The sequence below is a fragment of the Zootermopsis nevadensis genome, unplaced genomic scaffold (genome assembly GCF_977971745.1).
Source record: "Zootermopsis nevadensis isolate Lab colony 2312 unplaced genomic scaffold, Znev_1.0 Znev_ptg000019l, whole genome shotgun sequence".
In the NCBI taxonomy this organism is placed as follows: domain Eukaryota; kingdom Metazoa; phylum Arthropoda; class Insecta; order Blattodea; family Termopsidae; genus Zootermopsis; species Zootermopsis nevadensis.
The window spans coordinates 7,541,021-7,563,978 of record NW_028259151.1 but is presented as its reverse complement, the minus strand read 5'-3'; the positions used below and the strand labels follow the sequence as shown (position 1 = coordinate 7,563,978).

The 22,958-nt window shown below is 42.5% G+C and overlaps 1 protein-coding gene across 3 annotated transcripts in view; it reads right to left on the bottom strand.

The window, feature by feature from the left end:
* Cdk4 (Cyclin-dependent kinase 4) overlaps window positions 1-22,958 on the bottom strand; it is a 184,485-nt gene that overhangs the window by 36,394 nt on the left and 125,133 nt on the right. For 2 of the 3 annotated variants that reach the window (XM_022078938.2, XM_022078936.2), the window contains exon 3: window positions 1,465-1,725. In XM_022078938.2, coding sequence (XP_021934630.1) covers window positions 1,465-1,531 — 67 coding nt within the window. In that variant the 5' untranslated portion in view covers window positions 1,532-1,725. Of the gene's footprint in view, window positions 1-1,464; window positions 1,726-9,603; window positions 9,817-22,958 lie in introns of those variants that run through there. The other variant, XM_022078937.2, reaches the window with a different exon arrangement.

The window sequence follows — 22,958 nt, the reverse complement described above, 5'->3', positions numbered from 1 at the left end:
ACCTACTGTTCCATAGGGTTTCACAAGCGCTCGCTTCCCACGGACCAGAACAGAACACAACAGACGTTCCCGGAGCCCAGACAAACGCAACCACAGTTCAGCAAAGAAAAGGCTTATCACGTACGGAAAACCAAATATTCCCGGTATCTCTTCAGGAGACGAATGCTAACTGCTTACAACGGTGGCTTTTGAAGCGGAATAATGGCGTATTCCAAACGGAGTAAGATGGCTGTCTTCTGGGTTGTACCGCTCTGTAACCTGGTAGGTTACCGACGTTTCAGAGGTGCTTGCCCAAAAACTGCTAAATATACAACTTATAAACTATACGTGCTACAGAAAACGAACAATGTACCAAGTACAAGAAATATAAGCTGCCAAATATAATACTGGACATACAAAGATGACGTCTCTCCAGACGCAATCTCTTATATTCACCAAATGCGTTCAAAAGTCGTCATAATTCCCGACACATCTGCTTTTACATCTCTAATGTAGGCCTCCATCCAATATCCCAAGACTCGATCTCGATACAAATTTACCAACAGCATCGAATACTTAGCTTTTCAGGAAATAATGTTTTAGTAAGTTCCAAAAAAAATGGTTCCCGCGCAAAATCCACTCAACACATTAAGAGCGTGTCACACCCACCACCGAATACAGAACAGTAAGCTACAAAAGGCAGGAGGCCGACATCACGCATATTTGACCCAGATCTGCCTTACTCACATCCTGGAGTGGAGCCTCGCCGTCCAACTGAGAACAAACTAGTTTTTGTTCCACATACAAAATTAAGCCACTGGCTGAAACAAAGGCCTGGGTTGCTAATACGAAAACTGACGACAGTCATGAGAAGGGTGGAAACTGACTTTTGCAGCATTTCACTGATCTTCCGCGACTCATCAGTTTCCAATGAGCCCTCAGGCTGTTCGGATGCACAGGTCAAAAAATCATAATCTTGACGGCGCGTTAAAATATGTGAAACTGTTCTCTTCGACTCTGCCTCGTCTAAATAAAACAATTATAAAGCTGCAACGTTTCGCAATCTCGATTTCTTCCGTCTTCACGAACACTGGGAGGAAGGGGCCAGAAAGCCAATCAGTTGGGCCCCTCGTTGAGGTAGGGCCTCCATGTCTGATGATAGCTCAACAGGGGCGGTTTGTTCCCCCCTTTTCAACTGAAGACGGAAAAAATCCAGCTTCCGAGGCCTCGTAGTCTTCTAGTTTTATACTTCACGATCTACAAAGTCTAAAAGAACAATTTCATTCATAACAACACGGAAAATGTTCTTCCACTTATATTTCGTCTTTAAATCAACAAGACATCGAAAGCAAGGGAAATCTGCGAATATTAAGGCTACAAACGTAAGTATCCGGATACAATTTTTCTGGCATAGGATGTCCAAAAAGGCGTTCAGTAAAGGATAACATGGGCATTACATTTATAATAATATTTCACACGTCTTACCGTTGCCGATGAGGGCTAGCTCCTCATAGTCGCCGTTGTCGCTAAAGAGTTTGGAGGATTCGGCCATGACAGTGCCGCTATCTGTCGAGGTGGGAGCTGACCCTGGCAGCCAGCTGCACTCAGTCGGCGCCACCTCAGGACCGTTCCCAACCCCGGAAACTGGACCCTGGGCCGCCAGCACGACGTCGTCCGACGCAGCGAGCAGGTACGTCACCGCGCCATCATACCAACAACGACGGCCTTCATATCACAACATGTCTCCTGCAAAACGAGCCAAAACCACGTTCAAACACATGTAAAGGACTCCAATTACACATTTATCGCACGTTACTTCCTGTCAATTTGATTCCCTTGTCTTTCGAGAACGGATTTACTTTTAAAATGGTTGTACGAAAAATCCAATCTTCTCATTTTCTAACACGTGATTTGAGAAGTTGCAAATAAATGAATATTCACACCAAAATATTCCAATAGTATTTTAGTAACCGGCAATGTGAATACCAAAATACAGCATATAACTAACTTCGTGGACCAGACAACCTCTTGTGAAGCTCAGAGTTCACTCAGCTAGTAAAAAATTCCACTATTTTTATGGAACCGGAGGGTTCACAACCGTGACCAAAGAGACCGCCACCGGCCCTATCCTGGACAGCAAACAAACTTAAAAATATGGAAGACGTAAAATATCCGGAAACAAGAACAATAAACCTTTGCCAGTCGGCCATCATACACTGACGGGAAGGTAGTGACTGTGCTTGGCCTAGCGCTGATGCTCCGTTCGCGTTACCAGACGCCAAATTGCAGAATATGAGAAATGTCCTAACTTGAAAACCAAATATTTCCGAATCCATGTTTACATGAACTTATTCACTGTATCTGGATCGATAACTCTACATTAAAATTTACACGTCTAATACAGAATCATCCTGTATCTCTGGTACTCATTACTGATAAGTAGGATTCCCACGTAAACGAGACTGCACTCGGCTAGATACACAATCTGACTTAGTCACAAGAACAACGTGGGGGCAGATACTAAGGGGTCATTTCTGTGATCAGTTTTCCTTTCAGTCGAAACAAAATGTGAGCCTTATCCGGGTTCTTTCGACGAACAGGTATCTTGTTTCAAGGGGAGTTCACGAGAACATCTGGATCAGAGGCGGAGGAAAATACACAGTGAAGACCCTCATTTTCGAGGCTGCTCTTCACCAAATACTCTTCCGGCTAAAAATGAATAAATTGGCGAAGCATGTAGCACGCGATATGATAAATGCGTATGAAATTAATCAACAGATCTTAACAGAAAAGACCACTAGGAACACCTGCGCACAGTTGGGAGGATAATATTAAAATGAATCTTAAATAAATATGATGGAGTGACAGTGACCAGTGGCAGGCTCTTGTGAATACCGTAATAAACTTTCGATTTTCATAAAACACGGGCTACCTAAGTCCCAGTTAGGACTCTGCTCCTTGGAGTTTAGCTTGTAGACGAACAGTCAGCATAGTGACTAGCTACGGACTGGACGACCGGGGTTCGATCCCCGACGGGGGCAAGGATTTTTCCTCTAGCCTCTGCGTCCAGACCGACTATCCAATGGGTACCGAGGTCAACAATCAGTAGGAGCTATACCTCCACGGCTTATACTTCACACAAGATAAAAATATAGCCCTTATGAACTAGACTACAGACGATCCGTGGATTAAAATGGGGCGGACACCCTACATCCCATTAGAGACGGGAAAAAAAACAAGAATACTAGACATCAACATCAAAATGACAAGGACAGAAAAGAAAATATGACTGGCAGACATCATAAAAAAGAAAAGTACTTGACGAGAGGCCGGAAATAAGCTTTCTGGCATGTACTGCACAAGCGCGGTATGATTACTAATTAATTCATCTGGCACTCTGTTTAAGCGCGTGTCTACAACCAGTAACGCTTATTGCGTTACTGGTAACAGACTAATCTCTGGACTAACTCTGAACAAAGTCGTGTCTTGTGCTGATGGATAAATTCCGAAACCAAGTGGTTCGGCCAGGAAAACACTGCTCATTTGCAGGACGCCACAAAACATAAAACACGGTGTTCACGTTGCAATTGTGGCTAACCATCGAATCAGGGGAAGGTAAAAAGATTTTAAAAAAGGTAAAACCTCGCCACGTCACCTGTACGCGTTTGACTATTTTACAAGAAAGGTACATCTTAGTACGTCACAGCAACAACGTCTGGAAAGTTTAAACTTAGAATGACGACTCCTTTAAGTTTCTCTAGACCTGGAGTAAAGAACTTCTAGAAGCATCTTCACATGACACAACGGAAACGGTGTTCAGCAAATGACTCTCATAATCCCTTTAGACAGTAAGGATGTATGAGTGCATGAGAACGCAACGAAATAAAAGTGAACAGGTGAACACCGAGCGCGAACAGTGCACCTAATACCAGCGGGAAGACAACGATTAGTTGTCTTTATCATCGCAACTATGAACGAGACAAGGAAACTGATGTCGAGGGAAAAACACATCCTAAGTGCAGACACGCACCTGTCTCTGTTTTGACTCATAGCTAGCTTCCTGCTGAAGGAGTCATCATACAACCTGGTACCAAAACCCCTGCCATGATCAATATTCTGCAGTCGACACATCAATTTTGAACTCAAACCACTGTACAGCATGAACACAGCTGCAATCTGAGTTGTAGCGCCGTGTGGTCTGGCATGTTCACCGACGTTTCAGAGGTTCCTCCTGCGTCCTTCATTAGGGCGTTCCACCAGACTATTTATTTATTTATTTAGTGTTCTGTCTGACGACATGTCCATATGAACAGGATCCTTCCATCCTTTTCTCGGACTGGGACCTGTTCATATACGTTCTTGGCAGATGATCCAGAAGTGGTTTGCCATTGCCTTCTTCTGTGTGTGAATGGAGTAACTGTTGGGATGCCACGGAGGAAAACTCCGTGTTGCCTAGACCACGGCCTTGCCCAACACAAGTTATAAATTCGGGCACCGCCGGGAATCGAACCCGAGACCCCCAGGATTACAAGGCCAGCGTTCTAACCGCTAGACCACCGTGGCTTCCACCAGACTACACGGGGCAAATCCCAGAAGACATCTTCATACTCGCTGCAGTGAGAACCTAAAATTGTGAATGTACAACCAACGTTCGCGAAAAATATAGGCATAATTGTTACCACTGGATCTTGCATTAAAAGTAAAATTCCATCAAATACAAAATCTGAAGATGTATCCGATCAATATATATGAACAGGGAAATATGTCAGTAGAAACGTAAAATGAATTATCCTTTTCTATACTGCATTGTAAGGTGGCGTTTAAAGTGCAAGGCATGGCGGTACACAATTCGGCAGTGACGGGCATCCGAAAAGGGCTTGTGAGGAGAGGTCTCGTCGTAGAATCAGTATGTTATGTGTCATGCTGGGATTATTGTACGTAAACGACTTAAACGCCAGAAAATGAACACAAGATTTGTAATTCCGAATATCAGGAGCCATTTCCTTTGTATCACATGAAAAATTTTGTTAGGAGATTTCAATGCAAGGGTGGGTGGAGAACAACTGAAAATTAAGAGTTTACACGAACTAGTAATGATAATGGCATTACACAATAGTCCGAAAAGAAGAGAATGGATCTGAATAAGCTAACACATCCACACCGGATGTTACAGAAGATTATCAGGTCAAAATCTCGAAAGGGTTACCAGCTTTCGAAACTTGGATAATAATGTGTAGGCTACTTTTAACAGAGACTGGATAAGTATTAGCATATCAATATTTAAGCCAAACAGAGCGTAGTTAAAGCAACGGAGAACACGATTTGACAAAAATCCTATATAATTATATCAGATCAGAGGAGCATGATAAATTGGACTGACTGCAGAATAAAAACCAAATTACTGAAAGTATTCCGAAAAATGTATGACAAACTGTAGAACTTTTCTGGAACATAAAAGCAGCAGTGTTTGAAAGGCAAAGTTAACGAGCTTTAAACAATGATTAAGAACAAACATTTTAACTTATTCATGGGCATAATTTTTTTTAAGCATTGCTACCAGCCTGGAACTAAGTTAGCTGAAGTTAAGAACGGTAACCTGCTTGCAGATACCCAAACTTAATAGGTAGAAGAAGAATTTTTGACAGCTGATGAATGCACGTGAAGTTAACGTCAGGCAAACCGAAGTACATACAGCTGAGCCATTAGTACCTGTGCCTAGTTCCTCTGTGGCCGAAATTGCTACCGAAAATCTTAAAAAAGAAATTAATTACCTCGTACTGATAAAATTCCGGCAAACCTGATCCAAGCAGAATGCAATACAATTTGCCGCATTCTGAGATCTACAAACTTAATTTTTAAAACGAGCAGTTATGCCAAAGGAACAGTAGGAAATAAAAACTGTGGGCATGCCTATTTATAAGGTGGACGACAAACCTAAGAACGGTCGAGGAATCTGTTACTGTCATTACTACACACAAACAAAGTTTATCCAGCATTCTTCTCTCAGCGTTATCTTTATACGTAGACAAAAATTACTAGGTATTATCAGTGTGGCTTTCGACTTAATCGAGCAACGACTCATCATATATTCAGTATTTCTCATAAGAGAATAAATAAAAAGACAATGCAATGGAGCAGCGTATATCAACTACATACAGACTTAAATGAGCCCTATGATTCTACTAGAAGGTGCGTATAAAACATTCCCACTGAAATCTGTATCGTATGAAACTAGTTGGGAGTAATTAAACTGTAATTAATCAAAACCTATAGCAAGTTCTGTACTTGTAAACATGTCTCACTTCCTAGTCAGAATGGTCTAACAAAAGACTTATCGCTATTGATTTTTAATTTTGATTTACAACATGCAAACAGGAAGTTCTAAGAAAGTAAACATGGGTTGAGATCGAATGAAACACAACACTTCTATTATGTGCTAGTATGCAGCAGAGAAAAAACCAAGCATATGTTATCACGCTTCGAGACCAGACTGCAGGACAAAATCCACATAAAAAGTAACGAAAATGTAGCATTCACGAAGAATTTAAGGGCATGTTAAATTTTGGGAATGCGTTCAGACTTCCATTGTCTTCAAGTAAGCTATCTAAAAACGTAAAGGTCGAAATATACACAACTACAAATTCACTTGTCTGCCTCCACAGTACAGCACAACACAGAAAGATGCTAACAAACATCCATGTCAGGGGTGGGAGTCGAAACCACGCCCAAAACTAAAGAAATTCGATTTAATCCCCATCACAGAACGAAATGTAACAATCTCTTCACTTCGATTTCCCGTTCATGTAAGCAAACGCCACCTGCCAACATCGAAACTTAATTTTTCATTTACTTCCCCAAGTCATCTATTAGCGTGCGTAACACAAAACTTCAAAATCCGTAACACAAAACTTCAAAATCCGTAACACAAAACTTCAAAATCCGTAACACAAAACTTCAAAATCCGTAACACAAAACTTCAAAATCCAAACAAATTCCATAAGTGATCAATTTAAATCATAAAAATATTTAAAAGGAAACAACAAAAGACACTTCTAGGCCAGGACGTGTGTATTACTGATAGAATCTTACAATATTAATCAATTTCGCCAAGTGGAAAATTAACTTACAACGCAGATTCAAGCCACAATTCCAGGCTGTGACATCGTCATCACCTCTTTCTGCACTGCCTTCAATTTCTGTGTGTTGCGATATTGCGCGGCAAACTACAATAGTCAAGTCTGAATTACTTAGCTAAAAGTAACAGTACAGATTATAAAACGCACAGGAAGTAATAACTGTGGTCGATATAATAAATCACGAGCATAGAAACAAGAAACCGTTCATAAGCCTGTAATAAAATGTTTAGTGTACTTCTGAGTGGAGGAAAACCTGTAAATCTCAGAAACCATCATCGTTAAAACGAGACGACAGCTGTGGATAGTGATATATGACCGTCACAAAGGTTTCACCGGAGCAGAAATCTGTGATTCTGACACACAACTTAAAATTTTGGATGCATGAATTACCTTTCCAAGTCAATACTTTTAAATGCGTAAGAAGACACGCACACATTTCCATATGTCATGAGCAGTTTCACTTCCTGAAATACAACCAAATTAAAAGACTCTGCGATTTTAATCGAAACCGCGGATTTTGGGCAACGCACAAGCAGGAAACAGTTTCACTGAATTATGCAAATTTCACGACCAAAGAAATAACTTAAAAGTATCAATGACTTCGAAATTTTTGCCAAGTAAGATCACAATTTATCCACCAGCAGGGTAATCTCTAGTACCCAAGTTAATCACTTGGAGTGAACACTCCCTAGCAGTGATTTTGGTTCGAATCGTTACAGCTTGGTTTACGCAACGGCACGGCACGGCACGTATTCACAGATCAAATATCATTCTGAGCAGCGGTGTTCCCTCCATTGTTACACGGGAACACTGCTCATACAGATCATAAAACGGAGAAATATTACTTCCTACAGAAATAGTGAGCAGAGCATGCGCAGAGGATGTGATACTAACCTCTCTCCTGAAATTTCCTTTAAAACGAGGGCAATAAATACAATTTACATGACGTGATACCTCCGTGAAACAGGATATATATAACATACATATAGGGGACAGCTCAGTCATTATTGTGATTATGCCACAGGCTGATGATGAAGGCAGTATGACCTCTGAAACGTTGGTTAACATCTACCAGACTACACAGCGCAACAACCCAGAAGACAGAAATCTTCATACTTATCGCCCTGATGACGGAGACAGTATGACCTCTGAAACGTTGGTTAACATCGACCAGACTACGCAGCGCAACAACCCAGAAGACAGAAATCTTCATACTCTGATGACGGAGGCAGTATGACCTCTGAAACGTTGGTTAACATCTACCAGACTACACAGCGCAACAACCCAGAAGACAGAAATCTTCATACTCTGATGACGGAGGCAGTATGACCTCTGAAACGTTGGTTAACATCGACCAGACTACACAGCGCAACAACCCAGAAGACAGAAATCTTCATACTTATCGCCCTGACGACGGAGGCAGTATGACCTCTGAAACGTTGGTTAACATCTACCAGACTACGCAGCGCAACAACCCAGAAGACGGAAATCTTCATACTCTGATGACGGAGGCAGTATGACCTCTGAAACGTTGGTAAACATCGACCAGACTACACAGCGCAACAATCCAGAAGACAGAAATCTTCATACTCTGATGACGGAGGCAGTATGACCTCTGAAACGTTGGTTAACATCGACCAGACTACACAGCGCAACAACCCAGAAGAAGGAAACTTTCATACTCTGATGACGGAGGCAGTATGACCTCTGAAACGTTGGTAAACATCGACCAGACTACACAGCGCAACAACCCAGAGGACAGGAATCTTCATACTCTGATGACGGAGGCAGTATGACCTCTGAAACGTTGGTTAACATCGACCAGACTACACAGCGCAACAACCCAGAAGACGGAAATCTTCATACTCTGATGATGGAGGCAGTATGACCTCTGAAACGTTGGTTAACATCGACCAGACTACACAGCGCAACAACCCAGAAGACGGAAATCTTCATACTCTGATGACGGAGGCAGTATGACCTCTGAAACGTTGGTAAACATCGACCAGACTTCACAGCGCAACAACCCAGAAGACGGAAATCTTCATACTCTGATGACGGAGGCAGTATGACCTCTGAAACGTTGGTAAACATCGACCAGACTTCACAGCGCAACAACCCAGAAGACGGAAATCTTCATACTCTGATGACGGAGGCAGTATGACCTCTGAAACGTTGGTAAACATCGACCAGACTTCACAGCGCAACAACCCAGAAGACGGAAATCTTCATACTCTGATGACGGAGGCAGTATGACCTCTGAAACGTTGGTAAACATCGACCAGACTTCACAGCGCAACAACCCAGAAGACGGAAATCTTCATACTCACCGCTGTGAAAACCTCAGATCTTACATACTACTAAGATTATTTGAAAACAGTGTTCTTATTTAGAGAGAGTCAAGCATACTTTATTTTGTAAATAAGAATTAGTATTCGACGACTTTGATGATGGTAGAATGCAAGTCACTACGTTCTCTTCAACTCACCGTTCTCTCAGAAGAATCCAAATTGGTCACAATCGGCAATGAGGAATATTAGCACAAGCGCAACTGAAAAACTCTCCTCAACTTGCTAGCAGCACACTGTTCAGACCGTTGGCTGCCCACTGAAGGAAGACTTGCAAATGGAAGTTGGAATATGACAGATGGGGACGAATAGGGGCACGTGGACCGTCAGTTGCAAGGGATGGGGGCAGGTGTGCTGCGTGCGAGGTTATAAGTAGGGACAGGAACACGCAACGCTCTGCATCGGAAGGGAGGAGGGGGGGCCGAGTCTAAACAGTTAAGTGGGGCAAGACCAATATGTAAATACGAAATACCTCTGCAGAATATTCCATTCGGAACTAACGGTCGACATCATACTATAGTCATCAAAGATTTAGATGAAATTGTGGAATTGTAACAAAACGCCTTATTCCACATCAAAAATTAATCCATCCAGTACAGTGAGTAAAATACTATAAATACTCCAAAGATAAAGATATCGAGAAAGCAACAGCTTCTTTGCCTTTCAATGGTCGTGATGGCAGACCAGGTCCACACGTTCATCTCCAAATCTACTCAACGGGTCTAGACCAGCGTTTATCAACTTATGGTACGCGAGCCAATATTTATTGGAACGATAACTAAGTAAGAAAACCGAAAGATAATATTAACATATGTAACTTTTCCTTGGACGCATTTGGTTAGTGGTACATTTAATGTTTTGAATTAGAATTTGTGGTACGCCAGCGAAAAAGCTTGAGAACCTCGGGTCTAGACTAAATCCAATCTGCTGCTGGGGTATTCGCGTGTGTTACAATGGAAGTTGTGAAGCGAAGTTCACCCCGGTCGTATCCTTTGATAGACGTGTTCTTTTAAAAGACGTTCAGTTTTCAAAAACAAAATTTTTTACAAAATAATGGGGATGTGACAAAATTCAAGAACACATTTCATTAATTAGGATACAGGTAAAATTTGGCTGCACGCGACAGAGACAAGCAACCGAGGCAGGCGACGGAGACGGATACATCGCAGCTTGTCGCCACACACTTTTGAGGTGACGACCGAGACATGCGGCAAAGTGTTTGTTTTCTTTGTTTTGTTGAGACATACGTGCACATATTCTGTGAAAAATGAGTACAAAAATGCTTCTAAAAAGGTTACTCAAAGAAGATGATGTGTTGCTGTGTTATTTGTTGCGAAAGAAACAAAGAAAACCTATGAGTTCAATATTCAAAACCAGACGTGAAGAAGGATCTTTCTGTCTGTTAATAAAGAATCATTTATCATTAGAAGAAGATAATTTCAGGAGTTATTTCAGATTGAATCATAAGCAGTTTGGTTACGTACTGACGTGCTGCCTGAGCCCGTCGCGAGACACTACTGGTCCGAGAGCGGTCTCCTGTGCTTTGTCTCTGTCTCGCGCTCGTAATTGTACTTCATACGATTGTACAGAGAGCAGACAGGAAGCGACCAGTCTCGGTCTCGTAACTCTGTCGCCTGCCTCGGTCGCTTGTCTCTGTCGCGGCAAGCCAAATTGTACCTTACCAGTAGCACGATATAACTCAGTCTGCTGGCAAAATACAACAAGGGGCAGGTTAGGAAATGTTACATTGAAATGGGCTGGACTGTAGCTTTTTGGTCATGAAACTGGATTCTAGAAAAGTGGCCCTAAAAATAACAAACCTTTATGCCTACAACACATTGAACATACGAATTTACACAATAGAATTCAGTTTTCAAATCATCACCTCCACAAAATTAAATCCCACAAACTCTGAACAGCTACAAGTTTACCTACGAATCCAAATATGCTACTGCTCGCGAGATGTTTGATTAAGCAACTCAGTATCGTCTTCTAGCGTTATTTATGCGATGGATATCTTAAGGTACAATTTGGCTGCACGCGACAGAGACAAGCGACCGAGGCAGGCGACAGAGTTACGAGACCGAGACTGGTCGCTTCCTGTCTGCTCTCTGTACAATCGTATGAAGTACAATTACGAGCGCGAGACAGAGACAAAGCACAGGAGACCGCTCTCGGACCAGTAGTGTCTCGCGACGGGCTCAGGCAGCACGTGTGTTGTTGAGTAAAATAATTGCAGAAATTAAATTAACTGGTGACCAAGATGAGCAATTGGTAGAATTAGTAGCAGAAAACGACCACTGACCACCGACAGAAAGATCCTTCTTCGCGTCTGGTTTTGAAGATTGAACTCATAGGTTTTCTTTGTTTCTTTCTCAACAAATAACACAGCAACACATCTTCTTCTTCGAGTAACCTTTTTAGAAGCATTTGTGTACTCATTTTTCACAGAATATGTGCACGTATGTCTCAACAAAACAAAGAAAACAAACACTTCGCCGCATGTCTCGGTCGTCACCTCAAAAGTGTGTGGCGATGTGTCCGTCTCCCGTCTCTGTCGCCTGCCTCGGTCGCTTGTCTCTGTCGCGTGCAGCCAAATTGTACCTTTACTGAAGACTGCTGCTTCCGATACTCTACTGCCTGTTATGTCAGTCTAAGAAAGACCCCCCCAACTGGTTTCAAAAAGCAGGTCTACGAATCAGTCTCTGTGTGCAGAATGAGTCTTACGCCATTAATATTCTGACCGGTATCAGACCTCTGTACCAATGTCCAATGTCCAATGTCTTCATATTGGAATCTGGAATAGCAGTTATGCCCACTGTGACCAGACAAAGGGTCCTTGCAAAAACATTCCACATGTGTAATTCATCGCTGTGTCTGCAGCGCGCATATAAATGAACAAATGTATAAATGCATCAGACGTAACTTGGAACTTACTTCACGCCCAAAACAGTCTGTGTTAAGTTTCGTCATAATAGCTTGTTTCGCAAATCGTAAAACTTGTTTCTGAAATTAATATTTAGTCAGCCGATTCTGAGCACGGTTACCACGTCCGAGCTTAACCTACGTTAAAAAGCCCACATGTCACACACAAAGCCTACACGAACAGCAACGGCGTCTCCGTAAGACGCTATCTGAAGGGAAATGTGAGAGGCTCGGTGAACCATGACCTCACATTACCGCGAACTACATTTGTGAATTCGGAAGTTTATATGGTATCACTGTCTCATTGTCATCATCCGCCCAGAGCACAGCGAAGTCACGACGTTAACAAGTATTTACGCTGAGTCATAAGGAAACAAGAAATACATTAAAAATGAGAATTCGGAAACAAAGACAAAGAAATATTAAACCCATGTATCTCTAAAACCCGCTCCAAATATCGTAACAATCCCTATCACAGACCACGTTTACTCGCAAGCCGAGAAGACGAGGCTTGAGCGTGGTGGTTACAAAGGAGTGGGATTATTTGCAGTTTCAAACGCACTGCAGAATTGTATTTGAATATTTAAACCAGACAAATACAAACAGCCTAAGGAGTAACCGTTACGCTGGACCTACCCTCTGCCGAAGTGCTCCAGGTGAGCCAACAGTCGTTCGGTAGAAAAAGAAATTACCTTTTACGGCCCACAACCTCTTACCACATACTGTCCTTCCATCTACGCCGACGTCTTTCAAATAGTCTTTTCCTATGGATTTTCCAACTCAAATTTGTCGTTTGTCCCGTCCCACGGGCGGCACAAAATATTTGTGCCAAGATTCGAAAGGGCATTGGCAGTGACCTTGACGCAAATATATTCAACACGAACAGAAAACCTCCATAAGATAGTGTAGTTGCGTCATATAGCGACTTATTAAATTAAAATTAAATTATTTGGTTACTACGAAAAATTGTAAAAAAAAATTGTAATTGAGTTTTAAATTTAATATAATTTTACACCTGATGATGGTTTAATAAAACCGAAACATGTTGTAACTGTAAGTAAAGTAAAGTTTGTCCCACTATACGCCATGTAGGCGTTTGGGGTGAGAGGAGGTATAGCTCCTCTCTTCCTTGACTTCGGCACTAGATGGGGGTGAGTGGTCAGCATCACGCCCCGGCCGGCTTTACCCCCGGGAAAGGACCCCGGTACCCATTGGTTAGGAGGCTGGGTGGGCCCCAGAGCCGGTCTGGACGCAGAGGCTAGAGGAAAAAATTCTCTGTCCTCGTCGGGGATCGAACCTCGGTCGTCCAGCCCGTAGCTAGTCACTATATAATAATCGATTTACAATTGGAACATGTTGTAACTGTTCCAATTGTAAATCGATTATTCGATATGGAAAACAGAATGATATTTTAATTATTTTAATTATCTTAATTTAAATACATTGTGATTTGACGGAATAACCAAATAATTTAATTTTAAGAAAACCTCCATTTGATATGCTCACAGAATTCGGTCGCCTCATCAATTAGATGTGGGGGGGAATGGTGGTGAGGGGATGGCTGTTCTAACAGAGGCAGGAAACTTTCAGTGAGCCAAATTCCTAATTTTCTCGCTTCGCAGCTGTTGTCCGTGCTGGGTCGTTCTTTGTCGTGTTCCAGAGTCCCCTGCCAACAATCCTGAGCCACTTATTAAATATCGTGATGCAATGTCAAACGATGACAGGCAAAAATTCCTTACCACATTCCTGTCGCCGACAATCTTAGGAAATTGCATACGATGATGCTTTGTTTTATCGTCATAATCGTAACAACCCCGTGACACAAAATTAGTCATGTTCCCTGCTGATGTAACAAATCTGTCCACCAAGTTGAAACGCTGAACGCGATTCGTCATATGCGTGAGTCCTCTGAACCAGCGTTGATGACACATCAGTAAGGTCATCCAGTGCCTCAAAAAGCCGTCTTTCTCACTGTCATCTTGTGATTCTATGACTGACGCAACTCCAAAGTGCGTCCTAGGGAACGAAGAAGTCTCTCGATTCCAACATTTTACTCATACGTCAACGGTACACGCCGAATTTTATGACCTTATCGAATCTGATATTTTCGCGGTGGTGAGTCTGAAGAAATCTGTCTTCTGGGTTGTTGCCCCGATGATGGAGGCAGCAAGGACATCTGAAACATCGGTAAATTTCTACCAGACTACGCGGTGCAACAGCCATATTCTTCTAACGCCCTTCCTCAAGAGTCACTTTAGCAGTTCAAATGCCCTGAAAAAATACCGCGTTTCTGCATTTACAGGTATTTACCTTTTTTTGTGTTCTGTCTGACGACAGGTCCATATGAACAGGATCCTTCCATCCTTTTCTCGGACTGGGACCTGTTCATATACGTTCTTGGCAGATGATCCAGAAGTGGTTTGCCATTGCCTTCTTCTGTGTGTGAATGGAGTAATTGTTGGGATGCCACGGAGGAAAACTCCGTGTTGCCTAGACCACGGCCTTGCCCAACACAAGTTATAAATTCGGACACCGCCGGGAATCGAACCCGAGACCCCAGGATTACAAGGCCAGCGTTCTAACCGCTAGACCACCGTGGCGCTTTAATGTAGTATACTGAGCTCACCTGTTTATTATAATTTAGAAATTTAGTGATTGTAGGTATTTACTACAATCACTAAATTTCTAAATTATAATAAACAGGTGAGCTCAGTATATACTACATTAAAGCGTTGCTTTGTAGGTTATGAAATTCAGCGATTATTTTGCATTCAAGTAATTAACTTACCGCAGTGAAAACCTCAAATCCCACTAAGAATTTAGTCGATGGGAAATTGTGACAATTGGGGATTGTCAAGAATTATATAAGCCAAGATAGCTCGCAAGCAACGCGATTTGCTATGGGATCGATTCCAGGCAACACAATTTCTTTCGCCATCACGTCCAGATGGTTCCTAACCCAGGGGTAAAGTAAAGTTTGTCCCACTATACGCCATGTAGGCGTTTGGGGTGAGTGGAGGTATAGCTCCTCTCTTCCTTGACCTCGGCACTAGATGGGGGTGAGTGGTCAGCATCACGCCCCGGCCGGCTTTACCCCCGGGAAAGGACCCCGGTACCCATTGGATAGGAGGCTGGGTGGGCCCCAGAGCCGGTCTGGACGCAGAGGCTAGAGGAAAAATCCTCTGCCCCCGTCGGGGATCGAACCCCGGTCGTCCAGCCCGTAGCTAGTCACTATACTGACTGAGCTATCCCGGCTCACCCTAACCCAGGGGTACCGTCGATAAAGCAGCCAAACCTAAAGCGGTCCATCCAATTCCACCTAAGACTCACTGAGGTATCATCTGGAATTATCGTATGGCGACTTCATGTCCAGAATGCTTTCAACAAAATACAAAGGAACATTACTCCTAACATGTTGACTTCACCAGTCTAAAGAGCGAACTCATGCAAACGTATTTTGAAGAAAACAATGGTCCTTACAGTCACGTACTTTTAAAATCAGTTAACCTTTTTCAATCGCGGTAGCCGTCAGGAAGGTAGACGAGTTGGCCGTGTCTTAGCGAACACAAAACTTGGTCATACTTTTTCCAGGTAACCACTGAGACTCCGAAAACTTTGCTATGAGGCACAATCGAAATGCGTTTCACACGATGGCTACTTCTTCCAGCAGAAAAATATACAGGCTGAAAAGTGTCCACTGATGTAAACGTGGCAAAGAATTTGTAGAATTTAAGTGTATTACTCCATTAGAATAGTCAGTGGTTGTTGTGAGTTGTGGAAGTCGATTACTGCACAACGTGGATGAGGATCCTGAACCGAAATGAAATGAAACTTCTCCTTCTGCAAAAAGAATTTCCCGAGAAGAAAATTTCCACACGAACGTAGAGTGTACACATTCGGATCTTCATACTCTGATGACGGAGGCAGTATGACCTCTGAAACGTTGGTTAACATCGACCAGACTACACAGCGCAACAACCCAGAAGACAGAAATCTTCATACTCATCGCCCTGATGACGGAGGCAGTATGACCTCTGAAACGTTGGTAAACATCGACCAGACTACACAGCGCAACAACCCAGAAGACGGAAATCTTCATACTCTGATGACGGAGGCAGTATGACCTCTGAAACGTTGGTCAACATCGACCAGACTACACAGCGCAACGACCCAGAAGACGGAAATCTTCATACTCTGATGACGGAGGCAGTATGACCTCTGAAACGTTGGTAAACATCGACCAGACTACACAGCGCAACAACCCAGAAGACGGAAATCTTCATACTCTGATGACGGAGGCAGTATGACCTCTGAAATGTTGGTAAACATCGACCAGACTACACAGCGCAACAACCCAGAAGACAGAAATCTTCATACTCTGATGACGGAGGCAGTATGACCTCTGAAACGTTGAACCAGACTACACAGCGCAACAATCCAGAAGACAGAAATCTTCATACTCTGATGACGGAGGCAGTATGACCTCTGAAACGTTGGTAAACATCGACCAGACTACACAGCGCAACAACCCAGAAGACAGAAATCTTCATACTCTGATGATGGAGGCAGTATGACCTCTGAAACGTTGGTCAACATCGACCAGACTACACAGCGCAACAACCCAGAAGACAGAAATCTTCATACTCTGATGACGGAGGCAGTATGACCTCTGAAACGTTGAACCAGACTACACAGCGCAACAATCCAGAAGACAGAAATCTTCATACTCTGATGACGGAGGCAGTATGACCTCTGAAACGTTGGTAAACATCGACCAGACTACACAGCGCAACAACCCAGAAGACAGAAATCTTCATACTCTGATGACGGAGGCAGTATGACCTCTGAAACGTTGGTAAACATCGACCAGACTACACAGCGCAACAACCCAGAAGACAGAAATCTTCATACTCTGATGATGGAGGCAGTATGACCTCTGAAACGTTGGTCAACATCGACCAGACTACACAGCGCAACAACCCAGAAGACGGATATCTTCATACTCACCGCTGTGAGAACCTCACGTCTTACAGAGTGTTAAATATGTTAAAATAATTTCTATGCTTGAACTTCAATTCTTTTTCTGGTTTCACCGCCCTTTGACGGACATACTTCGGCTAACGGTTGTGTTACACTGTAACAATAAATAAGAAACATTCGCATCGTATTAGAATGTACCCAGCTACGTTTTGCGGAGATCCTTACTCGTCCAAGAACATTAAATTCTGTTCTGAAGTAACTTACAAATTCAAATTCCTGACCTGACATGTAAAAGAGACCAACTAGCTCAGGGACAGATCTCATTTTCCTCATCGGAAAAGTTACTACTGGTAAACGAAGCAACGCTGCGGTCTCCGCCAAGACATTTTGCACCTGGCGTCCAATCGCCAGCTGCTGGAAAACGTCGAGGCGTGTGCCCCTCAGCTGCCTGCCGCGTTACGGTCACCAACCCCTGCACAAATCACGCAACTTCCAATCGTCTTACGAGCCCGTCCACTTCCAAAATCGAACATTTTAACTCACGGCGGTGACAACGTCGATGTTCGTCTTCTAGGTAGACACGCCGTATGGACAAATATTTCAGAGGAACGCGCTGCCCCACTGAAGACAGCAGCACAGGCATGTAGACTATTATTTTGATTCCAATCAGTTAATATTTTAGAAAGGGGTGGCGTCAAATTTGATCAACACATAGATTTGTACAAAATCATGTTTATTCATAAAAATCTTAACTACGAGAACACCGTTGATGTTATTCATCCAATAAAAAATAGTGATTTCCTTACCACTGAACAACGTGAAATAAAATCTAAATATACGACGCCATGTAGAAGTATGGGGGAGTATTCTTAACGTCGGTATTATATTGTAATGAGTGGTCACTTTCACGCTTAACCCCCGTGTAAATTCCACTGACGCCCAATGGATTTGAAGCTCGGAGGAGTGGACGGCGGAAGACTAGTCTGAACATGGCCGCGAAGTAAACAATAGTTGATCCAGCTGGGGACCGAACCCTGGTCGTCCAGTCAGCAACTAGCCACCGTAATAATCAGACTGTCGAAATGAATCACAAAAATTAGGAAATGAAGGTCTGAGGCGGATATGCGAGTCTCAGAGATACGAGGAAATTTGTGGGGAAACTGCCAGTCAGGATACTAATGAACTGGAATTAAAAAGAATATCATGAACACAGTTTATGAGGACATGAAGTTTACTCAAGAGATTCACAAGTTTCGAGCCAGCCCTTTTCGGATGAATTTTGATGGTTTCACGGCGGTGAGTACGAAGGTGGCTTCTTCTGGGTTGAGTATTTGCAATGATACCTTGACTAGAGGAAGTGGTGGGTGTGTTGTGGAATGTCTCATACTTGCTGAGTCAGATGCAACCAGAACCTCTCGTCCTGAACGCGCCTTGACCCTTTAAAATTACATAATGCAAGTCAACAACAGACTTGTTTTTAAAGTTCCCACGTTTGTCATAACTAGAACAAAGAGCCATGCTCTCGGCTTGAAACATCAAACCTGATTAAAAAACCCCAACTGATTCAGTCCCTAGAATCAGATTCATGACGTAAGAAAGGAGTTCGATATTATTGCTCGAAACAAAAAGGGATAGGAGATAAACACTACCTGGCACAACATGCAGAGTTCTCTAGTCCCTATGGCGAGGTTTGCACGAGAACTCACGAAATACAGAACCTAGCTGCACAAAAGGTCAGCACTCCTGCTTCGTCATCTGGAAGTATCTGGTTCAAATCTCGGCCGGAATATCCGCCACCTTCGTAGTTTCAATCGCACCTCCAAGCAAATACTGAGGCAGTGCCCTAAATTAGGCCACGACCGCTTTCTTCCACATATAGGTAAGTGAAAAGCACATCTCTGGAACCAGATAAATTGCAGAAGGATTTCAGGCTTTGACGGCGGTGTGTCCGAAATTGGCTACCTTCTGGGTTATAGCGCTGTGTAGTCTGCCCTGTTGATGGTAGCATCAAGGGCCTCTGAAACGTTGGCAAACTTCTGCCAGGCTACACGGCGCTACAACCCAGGAGTCAGCAATCTTCGATAAATCCAGTTCAAACATTAACACCTCTTTCTCAAAAATCAACGTTAAACACAGTAAAAGTCGCTTATAAATAACACGGATACAACATACAGCGAGCGTGCTTCAGGTATATAAAGAGTAAAAACAGTTTCTTTGAGGGGGAAAAGACCTTACATTATGAACCGTTATCAATTGTTAATGTTCTTCTTCAGTTTTGACCTGCGCTGCACCGTCGAGGTTGGGTTTTGTTGTGTTATAAATAGCCTTGTTGGTAACACAATCTGCAAAGGTTTCACCCTTCTATGAGCAAGAAGTCTGTAAACAAGAGAATGTGTTTGTGCCTAAAAATGTTTAAATTATTCACCAGTGGACGAAGGTAAAATTTAATGTCCCAAGTGTAATAAAAATAAATCTTGGAGACATCAAAATAAACTCAAAGAAACAAGTTCTTATAATAAATTATGGTTCATAGATATCTTTGAAAATAATTTTATGAGTTCTTTTTACATTTAGAGTACAAAATATTGTTATGTAAAAATTATGGAACTAATAACTAATTTTATCCCTCAGGTCCATGTATCCTCAAGTACTCCCAGTCATCTGTTAAGCTAGGAAACCAAGTTTCAAACTCATATAAAAGAACAGTCAGAATTTTAAATAAGAGAGGGAAATACAAAATACTATGGACAAATTCGAAAAACGTATTCCTGATTTAAGTGAATTTCTCCGTGGATCAATTTCGATTGAAGATTACTTTTCGGGGAAGTTTAAGAGGCTGGTGATCGCCCTGATGATGGAGGCAGTAAGCACCTCTGAACCGTCAGCTTCTACCAGACTACACGGCGCAATGTCCCAGAAGACAGTCATCTTCACTTTTGCCACCGTGAGAATCTGAAACCTCGGGCTATTTTGATACAATGACGACGCCTCCAAATATCTGAATGTCTTAAAATCATATTTTATAGTTCTGAGAACACAGAACACGCTGATGCTACTACCGTGAAATTGGATGAGATTCTCCTAGGATTGAGAGAAATGAGGAAAACCACAGCACATGCCAATTAGATAACCACTTCCTTGGACTCTTCGCAGTCAGGGAAAAGAACACGCTTTGAAATAACCAACAGATTTTTAGTAGGATTTGAGGTTTTCACGGTGGTGCGTCCGAAGATGGCTGTCGTCTGTGTTTTTGCGCCGTGTAGTCTGGTAGAAGTTTACAGACGTTTAAGGGTCCTTGCTGCACTCAGCACGGATCTCTGAAACGGAGAATTTTCTACCAGATTAAACGGCGTACAATCCATAAGACAGCCATCATCTAACACAGTGGTATTCAACCTGGGGTACGCGAAGACATCTCAGGGGGTACGTGAAATTTAAAAAAAAAAAAAAATTTTTATAATAAACACTGAATAATCAGTAATGCAATTTATTTAATTTATTTTAGATGTAGATTATATACTATGTATAACTTGAATTATACGCCAACAACTTTGGGGGGTACAAAGTTGAAGAGAAATTATATCTGGGGGTACGCGAACAAAAAGGGTTGAATACCACTGATCTAACAGATTCCGCCCGCCCCCCCCGGTCCGAAAATCTGCTGAAAAACGGCTTTGTTCTGTTATAAAATTCGTCACTATGTTGGGCCGACAGGAAGCTGTGGGCGTGTTCTGTTTAGTAGCTGGACCACAGGAAGTCCACACCCTAACCACGCGCGAGACTCCTCAGATGCCAAAATGTTCCCACATCCTTAGCTGCAATATACATTACGATATTACAATGGCGGTTTTCGTGTACAGACGGAGCGATGCTATGTTCCAACATTGAGCATGTCTTCCTTGTGAACAAGGCACTTACAATTCAGTTGGAAACGAGAAAATTAGATTTAGACCTAACTTCTTCATCGTGTATTTGTAGGGGTGTGAGAAACACGCGTTTCCCACACAGACTAGTGCCTAAGGTCAGGGTGTTTAAAAAAGCAAATAATGATGTAAGGGGAAGTGAAGATACAGCTCCAACTACTCTGTCTTCCGCAACTGGTGGGCCGCGAACTTTTATATGAGACTGTTCTTTTCGTAGAAAAAGGTAAATATCTTATCTTTCGTAATTAGACACACGCACACATATTAGGCCATACAGTGTTCACAGGATAAATAAATAAACAATTACACAGGGTGTGGAAGGAGACAGTCGTGACGTAATGTGGGTAATATCCCAACATTTGCCCGAAGAAACCGATAAGGGGGGGAAAAGTCAAATCAGGACCGGACCGAGATTTGCACCCCGATCTCCAGGGTTGATGACCACTAGGCCACAACATTCAGTCCGCTGCCATCCACATGAAAAGGCTGGAATACAAAACATTTATGCCTCTGTTGTAAATCGAATCCCCGTCGTCCAGTTTGTGTGAAAAAATGTCACAGAAACATAAAATATCAGGGCGAACATAAAATAAATTCAGTGCTTTAGCCCCACGCCATGAATTCCTGGTTCCTCTAGTTCAGTGGTATTCAACCCGGGGTACTCGTACCCCCGGGGGTACGCGAAGACATCTTAGGGGGTACGTGAAATTTAAAGAAATATATAATTATTTTATGATAAACACTGAATAATCAGTAATGTAATTTATTTAATTTATTTTAGATGTAGATTATATACTATGTATAACTTAAATTATACACCAACAACTTTGGGGGTACAAAGTTGAAGAGAAATTATATCTGGGGGTACGCGAAGACATCTTAGAGAGTACGTAAAATTTTAAAAAAATATATTATTTTATGATAAACACTGAATAATCAGTAATGTAATTTATTTAATTTATTTTAGATGTACATTATACTATGTATAACTTGAATTATACACCAACAACTTTGGGGGTACAAAGTTGAAGAGAAATTATATCTGGGGGTACGCGAACAAAAAGGGTTGAATACCACTGCTCTCGTTCAAGCAGTAGGGCCGAAGAACAGCTTTCCTGTCCTCTTCCTTCTTTGTTACCTGATAACGAAAGTAAAAACTAGTTTTGAAACGTTGCGACTTTATAACTTAGGCGATTGGGCATACTTCAAAGGAATAACGGAACACGATACAAATTTTGACCTAAAATAACACTCCAAAGGATGCAAATGTCCCCTCTAGTTCAAATTCTCGGAAATATGACATAGTAATTGCACGTTTTAGCCTCCGCGGAGGCGAAACTCTTAAACTCTTCAGAGATGAAAACGTTTGGAACTTGCTTGACCCAAATACATATTCCAAACATGTGCCTTTATTCCCAGGAAGAGGCTACTAGAGTCCTGGCTGCTGTCACCACGTTCATACATGACAGGAAATGCACATGTAACCACGTGTTTCCCTTACATGCCCCCTCTTGAAGTGCAAATGTCTTATGCACGTGACCGCTTAGAACAACGCGATTTGAAATCATGATGTACTGAATGGAAAGTGTGGCGTTCCTCACACACGTCCCAGACTCCGAGGCGGATTTCTGCAACCGCCTCAGCGGAACAGGCAAATTCAAGTTCAC